General features: G+C 38.1%; 1 protein-coding gene across 1 annotated transcript; it reads left to right on the top strand.

The window, feature by feature from the left end:
* The first annotated feature begins 3,113 nt into the window (after window positions 1-3,113).
* Window positions 3,114-7,493, top strand: LOC109534694 (protein hunchback). The gene is made up of 2 exons (XM_019900441.2): window positions 3,114-3,282; window positions 5,527-7,493. The coding sequence occupies exons 1-2, from the start codon at window positions 3,214-3,216 to the stop codon at window positions 6,856-6,858; spliced, it is 1,401 nt and encodes a 466-aa protein (XP_019756000.2). The 5' UTR covers window positions 3,114-3,213; the 3' UTR covers window positions 6,859-7,493.
* The last annotated feature ends 5,635 nt before the right edge of the window (window positions 7,494-13,128 follow it).

The raw sequence follows: 13,128 nt of genomic DNA, 5'->3' as shown, positions 1-13,128 counted from the left end.
TTTGTTGCCATTCACAACTTTTCAAAGAGCGTGTTCTATTAATTTTCTGTAAGCTGTCAGTTTTACACCGTACTTAATCGAAAACTAAACGTTCGCCTTGCAAAAATAGCTGTAAATGTTTGCGATAGGTACAAACAAAAAGACATTTTTCGGAAGTGGACCTTCACAGTGGACGAAGCCCTTAAAAAACAGTTAACTTTCTAAGAGCCCTAGTTATTGATGAGGGTGGCACAGCAAGAGTCAGAACAACTCTAGGCGCCCAATTCTAGGTAGTAATCGGCCCGAATTTTTTGCGTTTAAAAATTTTTAATATGTGCGATTTTGGGTCTTCAGCAGCGGGATTATCCTTAATAACTCAAAAATCCCCAATTGTTCATACAAAACCAGCGAAATCATTACTTCGCTTTTGGTCTTTCAATCTAAATCTGATCTAATCGATGTTTTTTCATGCAGTTTAGTGCAGTAGAAAACGTGCAAGAGGCCAGATTTATTGTTTAAAATTGTACAGTTTTTCCGGTTCTAACCAACTTCGAAGGGTGAGATTTAATCGGTAGATCCTGAATGGTGAACTCGCACCCCCCACTGTCTTCCAACACTGCTCAAATCAGAACGATTCGGTTGGAGACTACCAAACCAACCCTCGGCTGAATGAATTGTTGTGACATCACTTTCAAGAGAACCTTTCACTTTAAATCGCAAGAACGAAACAAACAATTAACAGTTTGGGGAAAATATCAGAATTTGTCGTTGAGGCAATCGATCAGTTCTTCAAAGTTAATTGAGAAGAAACTTTTCCACATCGATTTAGGGCTTATTCTATGTGAGATGGCCAGTACGTTTTCCAGACCTATCGCCACTGGATCAGTTCTTCAAAGTTAATTGAGAAGAAACTTTTCCACGTCGATTTAGGGCTTATTCTATGTGAGATGGCCAGTACGTTTTCCAGACCTATCGCCACTGGATCAGTTCTTCAAAGTTAATTGTGAAGAAACTTTTCCACAGCGATTTAGGGCTTATTGTGCACAAAAAAGTTGTTTAAAAATCCTGGACATTTTTGGGTGGTGAAATTTTAAAAATCTGTGTCTCAAATTGGATGATTTGGCCTCTCTCAAAGCTGTATTTTGTTGAAAAATTAATTGCGAAAAAACTGGCTAATGTAGACTAGAGTATTGAGGTTTACAGGGTTTAGGGAAGAAAATGTTGCTTTAAGACTCTGGAAATTTGCCCTTTGATGGAGAATCCGAAAACACTGTTCTTCACTTAATTTGCGCCTTCTGAATCTTAGCCAATGGCACGCCGGTAGGGTTCGGCACCACTTTTACTTGTTTTTATTACACTTATTTACACCAAATCGAGAAAAGTGTTTTTACTTAATTTGCTTCTTATTAATATGAGAAAAGTGTTTGTTGTAAAAATTTTCAATATGTGCGTCAAACAGTCCAATGCGATTTTAATGATTCTAAGTACTCCGTGTAGCAAATTTAATTATGAAAAAACTGACTAAGCTGGAAAGCTAATTTTCACCCCATTTGGAAGAGAAAAGCTTGCGCAATAGCTCGAGGAAAGGTGCACTGCAATCGACAACTTGAATAATTTGTGACAATTTTTTAAAGTTTGGGCCTAAACAGTTAAGTCGACTTAACAACTCTCGGTTAAAAAAGTGATCACTTAAAAACGTGCCAAAGCAGCAAGCTGCTTTTAGTGTGATTTTCCACAGCAAACAGTGCGCTAAAACTGAAAATAATTTGCATTTTAATGAAAGCTTTTAGATGGATTTTAGCGAAATTTCAAATCTATCGACACGCATTATTGACAGATTTATTCCAACTTCCATCCTCCTATGTTTGTAAAGGGTCTTCTAATAAGAACGACGGACTTAAAATTAAAATAAATCATACATATTTGTGGCAAAAGTTTGAAACATTTATTGAAAAATAAAGTACACATCATGAAGTTATGAATGGAAAGAGACATCGGACAAATGACCGCCCAGGCTTTGCTGGCACAAACGTGCTCTTTTCATGTAAGTTTCAAGGACAAATTTTGGGGTACTTCAGAGATACAGCGTTGGATTTCATCCTTTGCAGCTTCAGTCGTTGTTGAGTTCTTCACATAAACTTGTGACTTGAAAAAAAACCAAACAAACAAGTCCAAAGTTGTTAAATTGCATGGTCTGGGCGGCCAATGCCGATCTCCAAAACGAGAACGAACACGACCAGGAAATGACTCGTCGTGCAGTTTTTCAACAGTTTCTCTGGCTGTATGGCTGTTGCACCGTCCTGTTGAAACAACATGCTTTTGTTAAAATTCTATGCATAGTGGTTGTGGAAACACCAATTTCCTGAGCTCTATGCCGAATTGATGTGGTTGGGCTATCCTCCACATTTGCTCGAACTGCTGCGATATTTTCGTTCGAGCGACCAGGACTAACGCGTGTTTCTCTTTTCACTTCATTAACAGACTCAGTTTACTGAAATTTCTTCATTAATTTTATCACAGTGGCTTCAGTTGGAGCGTTCCGATGGCCCATAATTGGGCGCATTTTGCGAACTGTGGCTGCAAAACTTCCACCACTTTGACAATAATTTTCCACAATTCGTTTTTGTGCATTGAAGCGCTCCATTTTACTTGACCTGCTGCTGTCTTGGATCTTGAATCTCCATGGTAGCTTTTGTCCTTGGAGTTCTAGAAGGCTTGAAAGTGATGGTTATTCCTTTCTGGTTGAGAAGGCGATGGCTTGCATCTTCTGCGGGCTGAATTCCATCTTACAATCCTTGCTCACTTTTCGCCAACGAAGGACACGGCTTTTCATTTACAAAATTTACAACTCTTTTCAAAATTTAAACTGTTCAATCAAACTTAAACAAACCCGTAAGCGCCAAGCTTCTTCCAAATTACCACCCGTTTTTATTTATTTCTACTTTTATTTTCATTTTTCCAAGCACGCTCAACCCTCAAAACTCCCGCCCTCACAAAGGCTCCTTCATGTACCAGCACTAAAGGCTGAAAGCCTTAAATGGCAGTGTCTTATAAATTACCAAACTAGTAACTTTTGCAATTATATCAATTTTCCTCGAGCAGTGCAAAAGGAATCGGAATCTCATTGAATGTTACACTCGGCTCGGTTAGTGAATTAAAGTGCCTCGAACACGTTCTACACCGGCCCGAATACTGCAGAGTATCGACTACTACAGTGTGAATGCATCTGTATTCATGAGTGCAAAAATACCCCAAGATAAGGACGTTGAACGGGACGGGATCACACCATCCAGCCTGGCAGAGGTAAATACATTTTTTGATTTGTAATACTGAATTTAGAAAACTTTATTAGTTGCTAACCTTTCAGCCAGAATTGCCCTTGCCCGTTCAATTATTCATGAAGCAAATTCCAAAATTCCCAAAAAATCGCTCGTCCGAACAAGAATACGCGCTATTCAGACTTTTTTGCAAAGTCCCAGATTAAACGCTTTCAAGGGATTTTCATCCATTATTGATAGTGGAAATTGTTCAATCATTTATATGTTTATTCTTTTTCTATCTAAGAGAATTTGATTGAAAAATGGGGTCTAAACGTACTTAACCCCGGTTTGATCCACTCTCAAAACATAAAATGTAGCAAGCTTGAAATGAACAAATTTTAATGAAATATAATAAAAACCTAAATTAGTATATGGAAATGGAAGGATAAATTGGGGCGTTGAAGACAGATTTTTCACTGAAAGATTCAAATGGTTGAAATTATTCAATCTGGAAAAACATTTTCGCATGAGCGATTTTTAGGAGGTTTTCGAATTTGCTCCAGTAGGATGCAATCAATTGGATTCAACTGGCAGGGGCAGTTTTAGGTGAATAATTAATCAACTAAAACTTTTTGAAAAAATGGTAGAAGCGTTCATTTTTAGCAGGAGCACACAGTATTAGAACAGAAAATGTGCCCAGTCTCAAACCTTGATGCTGAAGATTATTTGAGAAAAAGCTGTCAAGTATTCAGTAATTTCTATGAATCGAAATTGATCAGAAAAAACGTTGAGATCTGTTTCAACGTTGAATGATCGAAACTTGAAAAGAAATGGAAAAACATTGGAAACTTCTAAAAAATTAAATCAGGTTGAACCCAGAATCAGAATACACAAAAAACGGTTGAAACTTTCAGTCATTTTTGTGAAATACCAGTAGGTTTAGCAGCTTCAAAGCATTGAGCAACAAGTCAGGACTTTTTTGAAAATAAGCGTGTAAACTTAGGAGATTTTCATAAAATTAAAGCGGGTTTAATCCAGCATTCAGTTTCATAGCTTGATGGCGAAACTATTTGATAAAAAAGAGTAAAAACGTCGGCCACTTTTACAACGGAATTGGAGATTCAACCCGGCACCAGAAAAGCCAGTGTATGAAATTAAATCGCCTTAAAAACACTGTTTTTACTTAATTTGCTCCTTATTAATATGAGAAAAGTGTTTGTTGTAAAAATTTTCAATATGTGCGTCAAACAGTCCAATGCGATTTTAATGATTCTGAGCACTCCGTGTAACAAATTTAATTATGAAAAAAGTGACTAAGCTGGAAAGCTAATTTTCACCCCGTTTGGAAGAGAAAAGCTTGCGCAATAGCTCGAGCAAAGGTGCACTGCAATCGACAACCTGAATAATTTGTGACAATTTTTTTAAGTTTGGTCCTAAAACAGTTAAGTCGACTTAACAACTCTCGATTAAAAAAGTGCTCACTTAAAAACGTGCCAAAGCAGCAAGCTGATTTTAGTTTGATTTTCCACAGCAAACAGTGCGCTAAAACTGAATATAATTTGCGTTTTAATGAAAGCTTTTAGATGGATTTTAGCGAAATTTCAAATCTATCGACACGCATTATTGATAGATTTATTCCAACTTCCATCCACTTAGAAAGATGTTTGTTAAGGGTCTTCTAATAAGAACGACGGATTTAAATTTAAAATAAATCATACATATTTGTGGCAAAAGTTTGAAACATTTATTGAAAGATAAAGTACACATAATGAAGTTATGAATGGAATGAGACATCGGACAAATGACCGCCTCGACGATTTTTGTGAAATTCAAGCAGGTTTAGCAGCTTCAAAGCATTGAGCAACAAGTCAAGACTTTTTTGAAAATAAGCGTGTAAACTTAGGAGATTTTTACAAAATTAAAGCAGGTTTAATCCAGTATTCAGTTTCATAGCTTGATGGCGAAACTATTGGATAAAAAAGAGTCAAAACGTCGGCCACTTTTACAACATAATTGGAGATTCAACCCGGCACCAAAAAAGCCACTGTATGAAATTAATTCGCCTTAAAGAAATTGTACAATAAACCGAAACTTAACCCACTATTCATTCGTCATGAAGACTATTCAATACAAACTTGGTCAAAACGCCAGGACATTTTGTATAAAATAAATTGTGTACCCGAAGAGCCAGAATGTTGATTTGCTCATAAAAATCCAGACACTTAAATTTAATACATCTGATTAGGTTTCAAAACCGTTGTGGCTAAACAGACTGTTTCTTTCATAGAATGGCGAGCGATCGGAGTATCAGCGAACTGACTCTGGAGTTACCTCCGGAAGTAGCGAATTTCCGTCTCCATCGCGTAATCGAGGTTCCTGTCCAATCAGCCAACAGTCTCCTAACTGGTTGCCCTCTAATCTCACACGAGAGAATGAGGAGAGGAGTTCCACATCACAGGATAGAACGAGACCTTCTTATTCCACAGCCATGAGTTCAACAGTACCGACCAACACCAATGGCATCGACAGCATCAAGCAGCCGCAGTTGAATTCACATGGGAAACTGAAGAGCTACTGTTGTAGGAGGTGCGGCGTAAAATCGTACACGAAAGAGGAGTATTGGACCCATATTAGGATCCACATAGATAAAAATAAGTTACTGTTGTGCGAAACATGCCCATTTGCCACCCATCTAAAACACCACTTCGAATTCCACGCCTTATCATACCACTCTGGATCGAAACCTTTTAAGTGCAAACTTTGCGACTATGCGTGCGTTAACAAATCAATGTTGAATTCCCACTTGAAATCGCATTCGAACAACTATCCGTATCGATGTGGAGGCTGCCCGTATGCAACCAAATACCTCCATCCGCTTAAACGGCACCTGCAGAAAACCAAACACACTCAGGGAGTAGTTCTTAATGCTGATGGGACTCCCAATCCGTATCCGATTGATGTTTATGGGACGCGACGAGGGCCCAAACAGAAGAAAACGAACGCCAAGCTCCCCATTCAGACCCCCAAGACGCAACATGCAGTGCTTACCAACTTGGCGTTGCATTCGCAAGTTATGCCTCAGTTCGGTGCTCTTTTAGGACAGGCTCCGCTGGGCCCAACTTTTTCGCCACAAGAGTTCTACCATACCCAGGAGATGCTGATGGCGCAGAATATCATGCTAAAACTGTTCAACCAACACGTTGCTCAAAATGCGCAAGCAGATCTCCAACAACCAAATTGCAGCAAGTATGGTGATGGTGAAATTGGTCCTAACGGAGAACTAGATCTGAGAAGTAATAGATCTTCAAAGTTCTCACAAGGTGACGATGATGAGGAGGAGATGTCGATGGCCTTTTCCAATGTTGAAGTAGTGGATACCAGTGTGAGCGAAGTGGAAAAGGAGAGCGAAGTGATGCCAGAATTGATGCCAGAATTGAAAGAGCTGGTGTTCACTTGCCATCATTGCAACATTGACTTCAAAGGAAAACCAGGGGAGTTCCTATACAGAATCCATATGGGCCACCATGGCTTCAACAATCCCTTCACATGTAATATGTGTGGCGAAAACTGCGAGAACGAGGTGGGCTTTAGCATGCACATTAGCAAAGCCGCCCACTAGTTAAGACGGCATTTTTTTCAGGAAACGAGTCATATATAAGGTGCAATCGAAAAATTTGGGAATTTAGAGTAAGGTTGTACAATTTCATGAAACAAACTTTGGTGTGTGTGTGTGTGTACATTACAAAGATTTGTTTCATTTGACTCCCAGTTTTCTTACTTGATAATATCGTTGCTTTAACTGTGTCACAAGCAGGCGCAGCATACAAAACGAGCAAAAAAACCACCCAAAAGAGTGAACTTTCAAAGGACGAAGAGAACGCGTGCTTGCTTGTAACACTCACTGGAACCTGTTCTAGTTTCGCGCAATTTCATCAGGTTGCACCCCTTAAACAATCATCTAAACGAAGACTTTTTCAATTGTTTGATCTCTGATATCCTCGCATGTTACAGCTGCACAAATGTATTTAAATCCTAAGATAAGTTCATTCCAAAGCTAGTTGTGTTAGTTAGGTTTTATAATTAGGAAATTGCGTACATATTTTTGCTATAAGACTGATCATCCCTTTTAGAGACTTAAATGGCGCCTAAAGAGTAAAAAAATAAAAACATGTAATTTAACGATGTACAGTTTGTCGTAGAAGTTTTTCAGATGTTATGTAAACAAGTTTTATAAATCGAATTTGATTGATATAACAACCTGGTTTTATTCAGCTGACCGTCCTGACTTCACTCCGAGTCCAATCAGGATTGTCGATGTATTTGTGTCTTCCACCTTGCCATTTTCAGCTTGACTTGACGATTCTCTAATGATCTTATGACAGTTTTGCTTTTTTGTTGCCATTCACAACTTTTCATAGAGCGTGTTCTATTAATTTTCTGTAAGCTGTCAGTTTTACACCGTACTTAATCGAAAACTAAATGTTCGTCTTGCAAAAATAGCTGTAAATGTTCGCGATAGATACAAACAAAAAGAAATTTTTCGAAAGTGGACCTTCACAGTGGACGAAGCCCTTAAAAAACAGTTAACTTTCTAAGAGCCCAAGTTATTGATGAGGGTGCCCAGTTCTAGGTATAGTGGGTCCGAATTTTTTGCGTTTTTTTAAATTTAACATGTTCGTGCGATTTTGAGTCTTCAGCAGCCGGAAAAATCCCCAATTGTTCATACAAAACCAGCGAAATCATTACTTCGCTTTTGTTCGTTCAATCTAAACCTGATCTAATAGATGATGGTTCATACAGTTTAGTGCAGCAGAAAGCTTGAAACTGGCCAGATTTTTTGAAGTCATTGCTTAAAATTGAACAGTTTTTCTGGTTCTTATCATCTACGAAGGGGAGATTTAATCGGTAGAGACTGAATGGTTGGTCACTTTCAAGAGAACCTTTCACTTTAATTCGCAAGAACGAAGCAAACAATTAACAGTTTTGGAAAAATATCGGAATTTGTCGTTGAGGCGACATTCTATGGGAGATGGCCAGTACGTTTTCCAGACCAATCGCCACTGGATCAGTTCTTCAAAATTAATTGAGAAGAAACTTTTCCACATCAATTTAGGGCTTATTGTACACAAAAAAGTTGTTTAAAAATCCTGGACATTTTTGGGTGGTGGAACTTCAAAAATCTTCCAAATCTGAGTCTCAAATTGGCTGATTTGGCCTCCCTGAAAGTTGCTCTTTGTTGAACAATTAATTACGAAAAAACTGGCTAATGTGGACTCTAGAGTATTGAGATTTACAGGGTTTAGAGGAGAACATTTTGCTTTAAGACTTTGGAAACTTGCACTTTGATGGAGAATCCGAAAATTCTGTTCTTCACTTAATTTGCTTCTTCTGAATCTCCACCAATGGCATGCCGGTAGGGATCGGCACAACTTTTCCATGAAACTACGTGGAGGGCAAAGTATGCACACTAAACAGAGAAAAGTGTTTGTGAAGATGTGCCGAGCTCTTCGTTTCTGAGAAGAAACCACTGTTTTTACTTAATTTGCTCTTTATTAATCTARKAAAAGTCTCTGTTGTGAAGTTTTGCACTATTTTGAATATGTGCTACCAACAGTCRAATGCGACTTTATTGATTCTAACCAATCTGTGTAAAAAWTGTATTTGCAAAAAAACCTACTSAGATTCAAAGATAATTTTGGYGCCGACAACAACAACTATATTTTGAAAAAGTGATCAYGCAAAAACCTGCCAAAGCAGCAAGTTGATTTTCAACAGCAAACAGTGCGCTAMAAACCTTTAGATRAATTGCACCGACATTGCAAATCTATTCACACGCATTATTAGATGGTTTATTCGAACTTCCATTCACTTGCAAATATGTTTGTATCACAACGTTTCGGTTTGGTAGAATCTCYAGCCAATGTCAAGCGAACGCTGAAAATGGTTGCAGTTTACCCAATCGARCCGTAGTAATAAAAACATCCCAATCGTCCGAACTAAAACTATTCAACTTCAACATTTGTCTATCGAGTTTGACTGATCATCTTATGAGCCCTGAAGAGCTGGAAGGCTGAAGCAGAGAAAGCTGAAAGCAAGKTGATGACTTGRAAGTTTCTCCCGGTTCAGCCCTTTTTCTAAACGTTGCTATGAGCTGAATCGTAAACATTGTATGTGAGATGGCCAGTACGTTTTCCAGACCTATCGCCACTGGATTTACGTGAATTATCGGCTTTTCGTTCACTTTGCCCTAAACGTTCAGCTTCAAAAAGCGCTGTCTTTATAGCTATACTACTACTAAGGTGAAGATTTTTTTCTTTGATAAGGACACAGGACACTTAAAAATTGGGCCTTTAACTACGGGAACTGGATTTTATTGGATATTTGCTGTTTTATGGGCAATTTAGAACAAATTCCTAATCTAAGTACAATGCTTTAGTTGTTGAGATATCATCGGTTTCGGAATATTTCACACACTTGACACCACTAAAACTAATTTAAGTGGGATTTATTCCTCCAGGTAACGTGAGACACGTGGAAGTGCAACTATCGCAATAACCTTGCCAAATCAATTTTTTTCACCGAAAACTTGCGATTTTTTCTCCTGCCATTAACCTTGCTCGAGCTCAAGTGGATGGCGCGAATCGAAATTAGAATTTAGATGAACTTGGACATAAATTTCGCGAGCGCCAACGATGAGATAAAGGCCCACTTATGCTACCAATTAACTTGCACTATCGGCAAACAGGCGCAAATATCGAACATAACAATCTCGGAAAAGAACGCAATTGCAAAACTAATCGAAATTCGTACTAAAAAACATATTTTTCAAGAGCGAAAAAATCCCGGCGATAACATTGTTGGAGTAAATATTTACTGGGAATCAGCAAAATTGTTATTTTGAAACAATAAACTGGCCAAATGTTGCGAAACCAAAGTTTTCCAGATAATCGGATGATTAAGCATTGCAGGCTTTTGCAAAAAATCGTCCTCTTGATTTATCCGAACTCCAAGCAACTAGCAAAGAAAATGTGCTAAAGCCCCCAATCAGATTCAAGATAATCGACTAATCGATGTTGTAACGCTGAAATCACCTGGCTCCGACCATCCTAAGAAAACCTGTTATCTACGCTATAATAAACTTTGAGTTTCAAAATAATGATAAACCTAATTAAATAATGAGAAAACAAGGATTACATTGTTGATTCCGGTTGTCTAGTTTGTGCTCGAATGTCGCACAAAAACACAGTTTGTATCATCGACGACCTTTGATGTCAGGGAGGCGCGTGCAGTCAATTCCCAAATATTGTCCCAGAAAAAGATAAACAATTATTTTTAACAGAAGGTTAAAAAACACTGGATTTTCTGCGCTGTTAGCTTGAGTTCTGAGGTCAAAATAACATCGAAAGGGACGCCAGCACGCCACTGGCTCGCATTGAACATGTGGCTCGAAAAACACCAATAATCCACTATCCGTTTTCCTTATTTATTTCCTCGTTTAAGGGAAGCGACTCAGACTTAATTTTTGGGAATTTAAATCGAAATAATTGCCGTCACGTGTTTGCGTTCTACCTTGGGTGGCTTCAACATCTTCCTTCTCTTCGCTGCGGGACCTAATTTTATTTTTTTGCATGCTAAATATAGCTGAAGATAATCGGTGGTTGAATAACAGCGATTAAAATACGATAGTGTTCATTAATAATAATGTGGCATGATTGTCGCGTTTACTACAACTTTGTTGGCTCATGGCTTCACTGGCAAAGCAAATTACTAATTGGATCCAAACTAAGTGAAGAACCAGTCAATTTCAGCTGTTTATCCAATATTGGATAAACAATTTTCTTCTACAAGGAACTTTTATGCAACTGTATGGGTTTATACAACAGTATACAACTGTTAAGGAACGGTTTACACAAAAGAAAAAGTCTAGTGAAGTCAAGTCTGGAATTTCTGCTGGCCATTCCTTCCAATCTTCTACAAACGTAGAATTCTATGAAAAGAAATTAAATCTTAAAAAAATCAAATGGCTGAAAATACGACCATGATTAGAGAGACTAACTCAACCGGTTAGAGAGTGATCTCTCAAAAGTTGAGAAACTTTCACCAAGGAAGATTAATTTCTTGTTTCAAACTTTACAACACCATGGACTTGAAAATTATTCTTTATGCGCGATACTGAGCTTTTGAGTTTAGTCATCATTCTTCATTTGAGAGAGTTGAAAACTGATTTCTCAGGTGTCTTGCTTAGAGTCATTTCTCGGTTATTTTTATGAATGTGCATGTATATGGACACTTCAAGTATAAACCCCGTCATTTTTAATTAGTGTCCCTTAGATTTGAGAAATTGTTCAATTTTTTTTCTTGAGAACTATTGAAGTTTTCAGTGTGCATTGCTTAAAAATATTTAGTTAGTGGTTCTGGGATGTTTGGAAAATTTCTGAAAAATCCGTAAGCAAAAAAGTAAAACCGCCTACCGATCGCAATATGGTGATTAGTAGGTATACACTAATTTCCTCCAAATACCTGCTAAAATCGCATCAAAAAATGAAAACCAACTTTTAAATCACAAAACTTGGGATTTAATCTTAATTTTCTCGTTTTTCGCGTATTTCTTTCGAGAACTTCTGAGACTGTTGAGACACTGAAAAATTATCAAATTGAGGAAACAGGAACAAAGGAAGTGGTTAAAAATTCTTACGCAACATGCCGGAAGTAAAAATCGCAACTTTCTTTTGATCTGAAGAAGGTTCTAAAGACAGAAAACCGTCACTCAACATCTTTAAACTTTCAAATCAGGTAGCCGAAGAGTTTCAAAGGGTTTTGACTATAAATATCACTGAATTTAAAAGAAGTTTTCATTGTTTAGTGTGTCTTTTAATGTGGCATCCGTTCTAAAGACTTTTTTCGTTCAGCATTCATTCGTCTCCAATCATCGGCAAGTACAAAAGAAAGAAAACATATTGAGGGTGGTTTTGTAACATTCAGGGACGTCGTTATTTATGATGCGTTCCAATTCAAAATGCAGCTTTGAACCGGCGTAATCCCAAGCTTACTGGACAATTTAATGGCTTTAATTGTCCCCAATGCCCTCTCGGACGTCCGAACTTACCCCCATGGACTTTTGTCATAATGGGTGCGTGGGACGTGTATGTCCATCTGCGATTGTGGGAAAGAAATTAATTATCGAAAGGGAGCGAAATTGGAATTTTTCAATTTTTAGGGGTAGGTCCTCCTACACTAAGCTCTCAGATGGGTTTCCAATCCGAAATGACCGTTAAATATTCTGTGGACCAACATCGCGTGAGAACTTTAAATAAATTGCTTCTTGTCAACGATTCGTTGTTCTTTCTACTACTTGCTACGAACACTAACAGGGGTTTCTTGCTGGGCGCCACCCTTCAAAGGCAAAAAGCACCGCAACCTGCTCGAGGGTTTAATTCGATAAAAAACGGCACGTGGCGGATCGTTTTCACCCTTGTTAAAAAGGGGCGCTTTTTTATGTGCAGTTTTTTTGCCACCTTGCATTGTGCATGCGGGTAATCTCCCAGTTTATTTATTAGAAGTTGGGCGTGTCGGGTTTTCCACTCCCTTCGAGGCAAAAAATCAGCTAAAAAAGTGCTCTATTCATTGCTTTCCCGTTAATTAATCAATTTAGTTGCAAATAATTTTTACTGGTTATAGTTTTGGCGCATATCTTGCAACTTTTAGGGAGAAATTGGTGTCTAAACCAGGGTTGAAAGACCGCATTTTCAGGTTTTCTCCAGCCTAAATTGACTCCAGATCTACACAGAAAGAATGACAAGTTTTGCGAGTTGCAGAACACCACTAAGAAACACCCGGAAAACTCAAAATTCCCCCATTTACTGAGTTAGAAGAGAACGTATTTGGTCAT

The sequence above is a fragment of the Dendroctonus ponderosae genome, unplaced genomic scaffold, assembly GCF_020466585.1.
Source record: "Dendroctonus ponderosae isolate FM_Combo_2020 unplaced genomic scaffold, Dpon_F_20191213v2 Dpon_F_20191213_11, whole genome shotgun sequence".
Classification (NCBI taxonomy): domain Eukaryota; kingdom Metazoa; phylum Arthropoda; class Insecta; order Coleoptera; family Curculionidae; genus Dendroctonus; species Dendroctonus ponderosae.
This window is presented reverse-complemented; position numbering and strand designations above follow the sequence as displayed.

Excerpts from the sequence above, each read along its gene's own strand:
- LOC109534694 (XM_019900441.2), top strand. The coding sequence starts at position 3,214 with ATGAGTGCAAAAATACCCCAAGATAAGGACGTTGAACGGGACGGGATC. Across the intron at positions 3,283-5,526 it reads CACCATCCAGCCTGGCAGAG|AATGGCGAGCGATCGGAGTA; the intron begins GTAAATACATTT and ends TTTCTTTCATAG.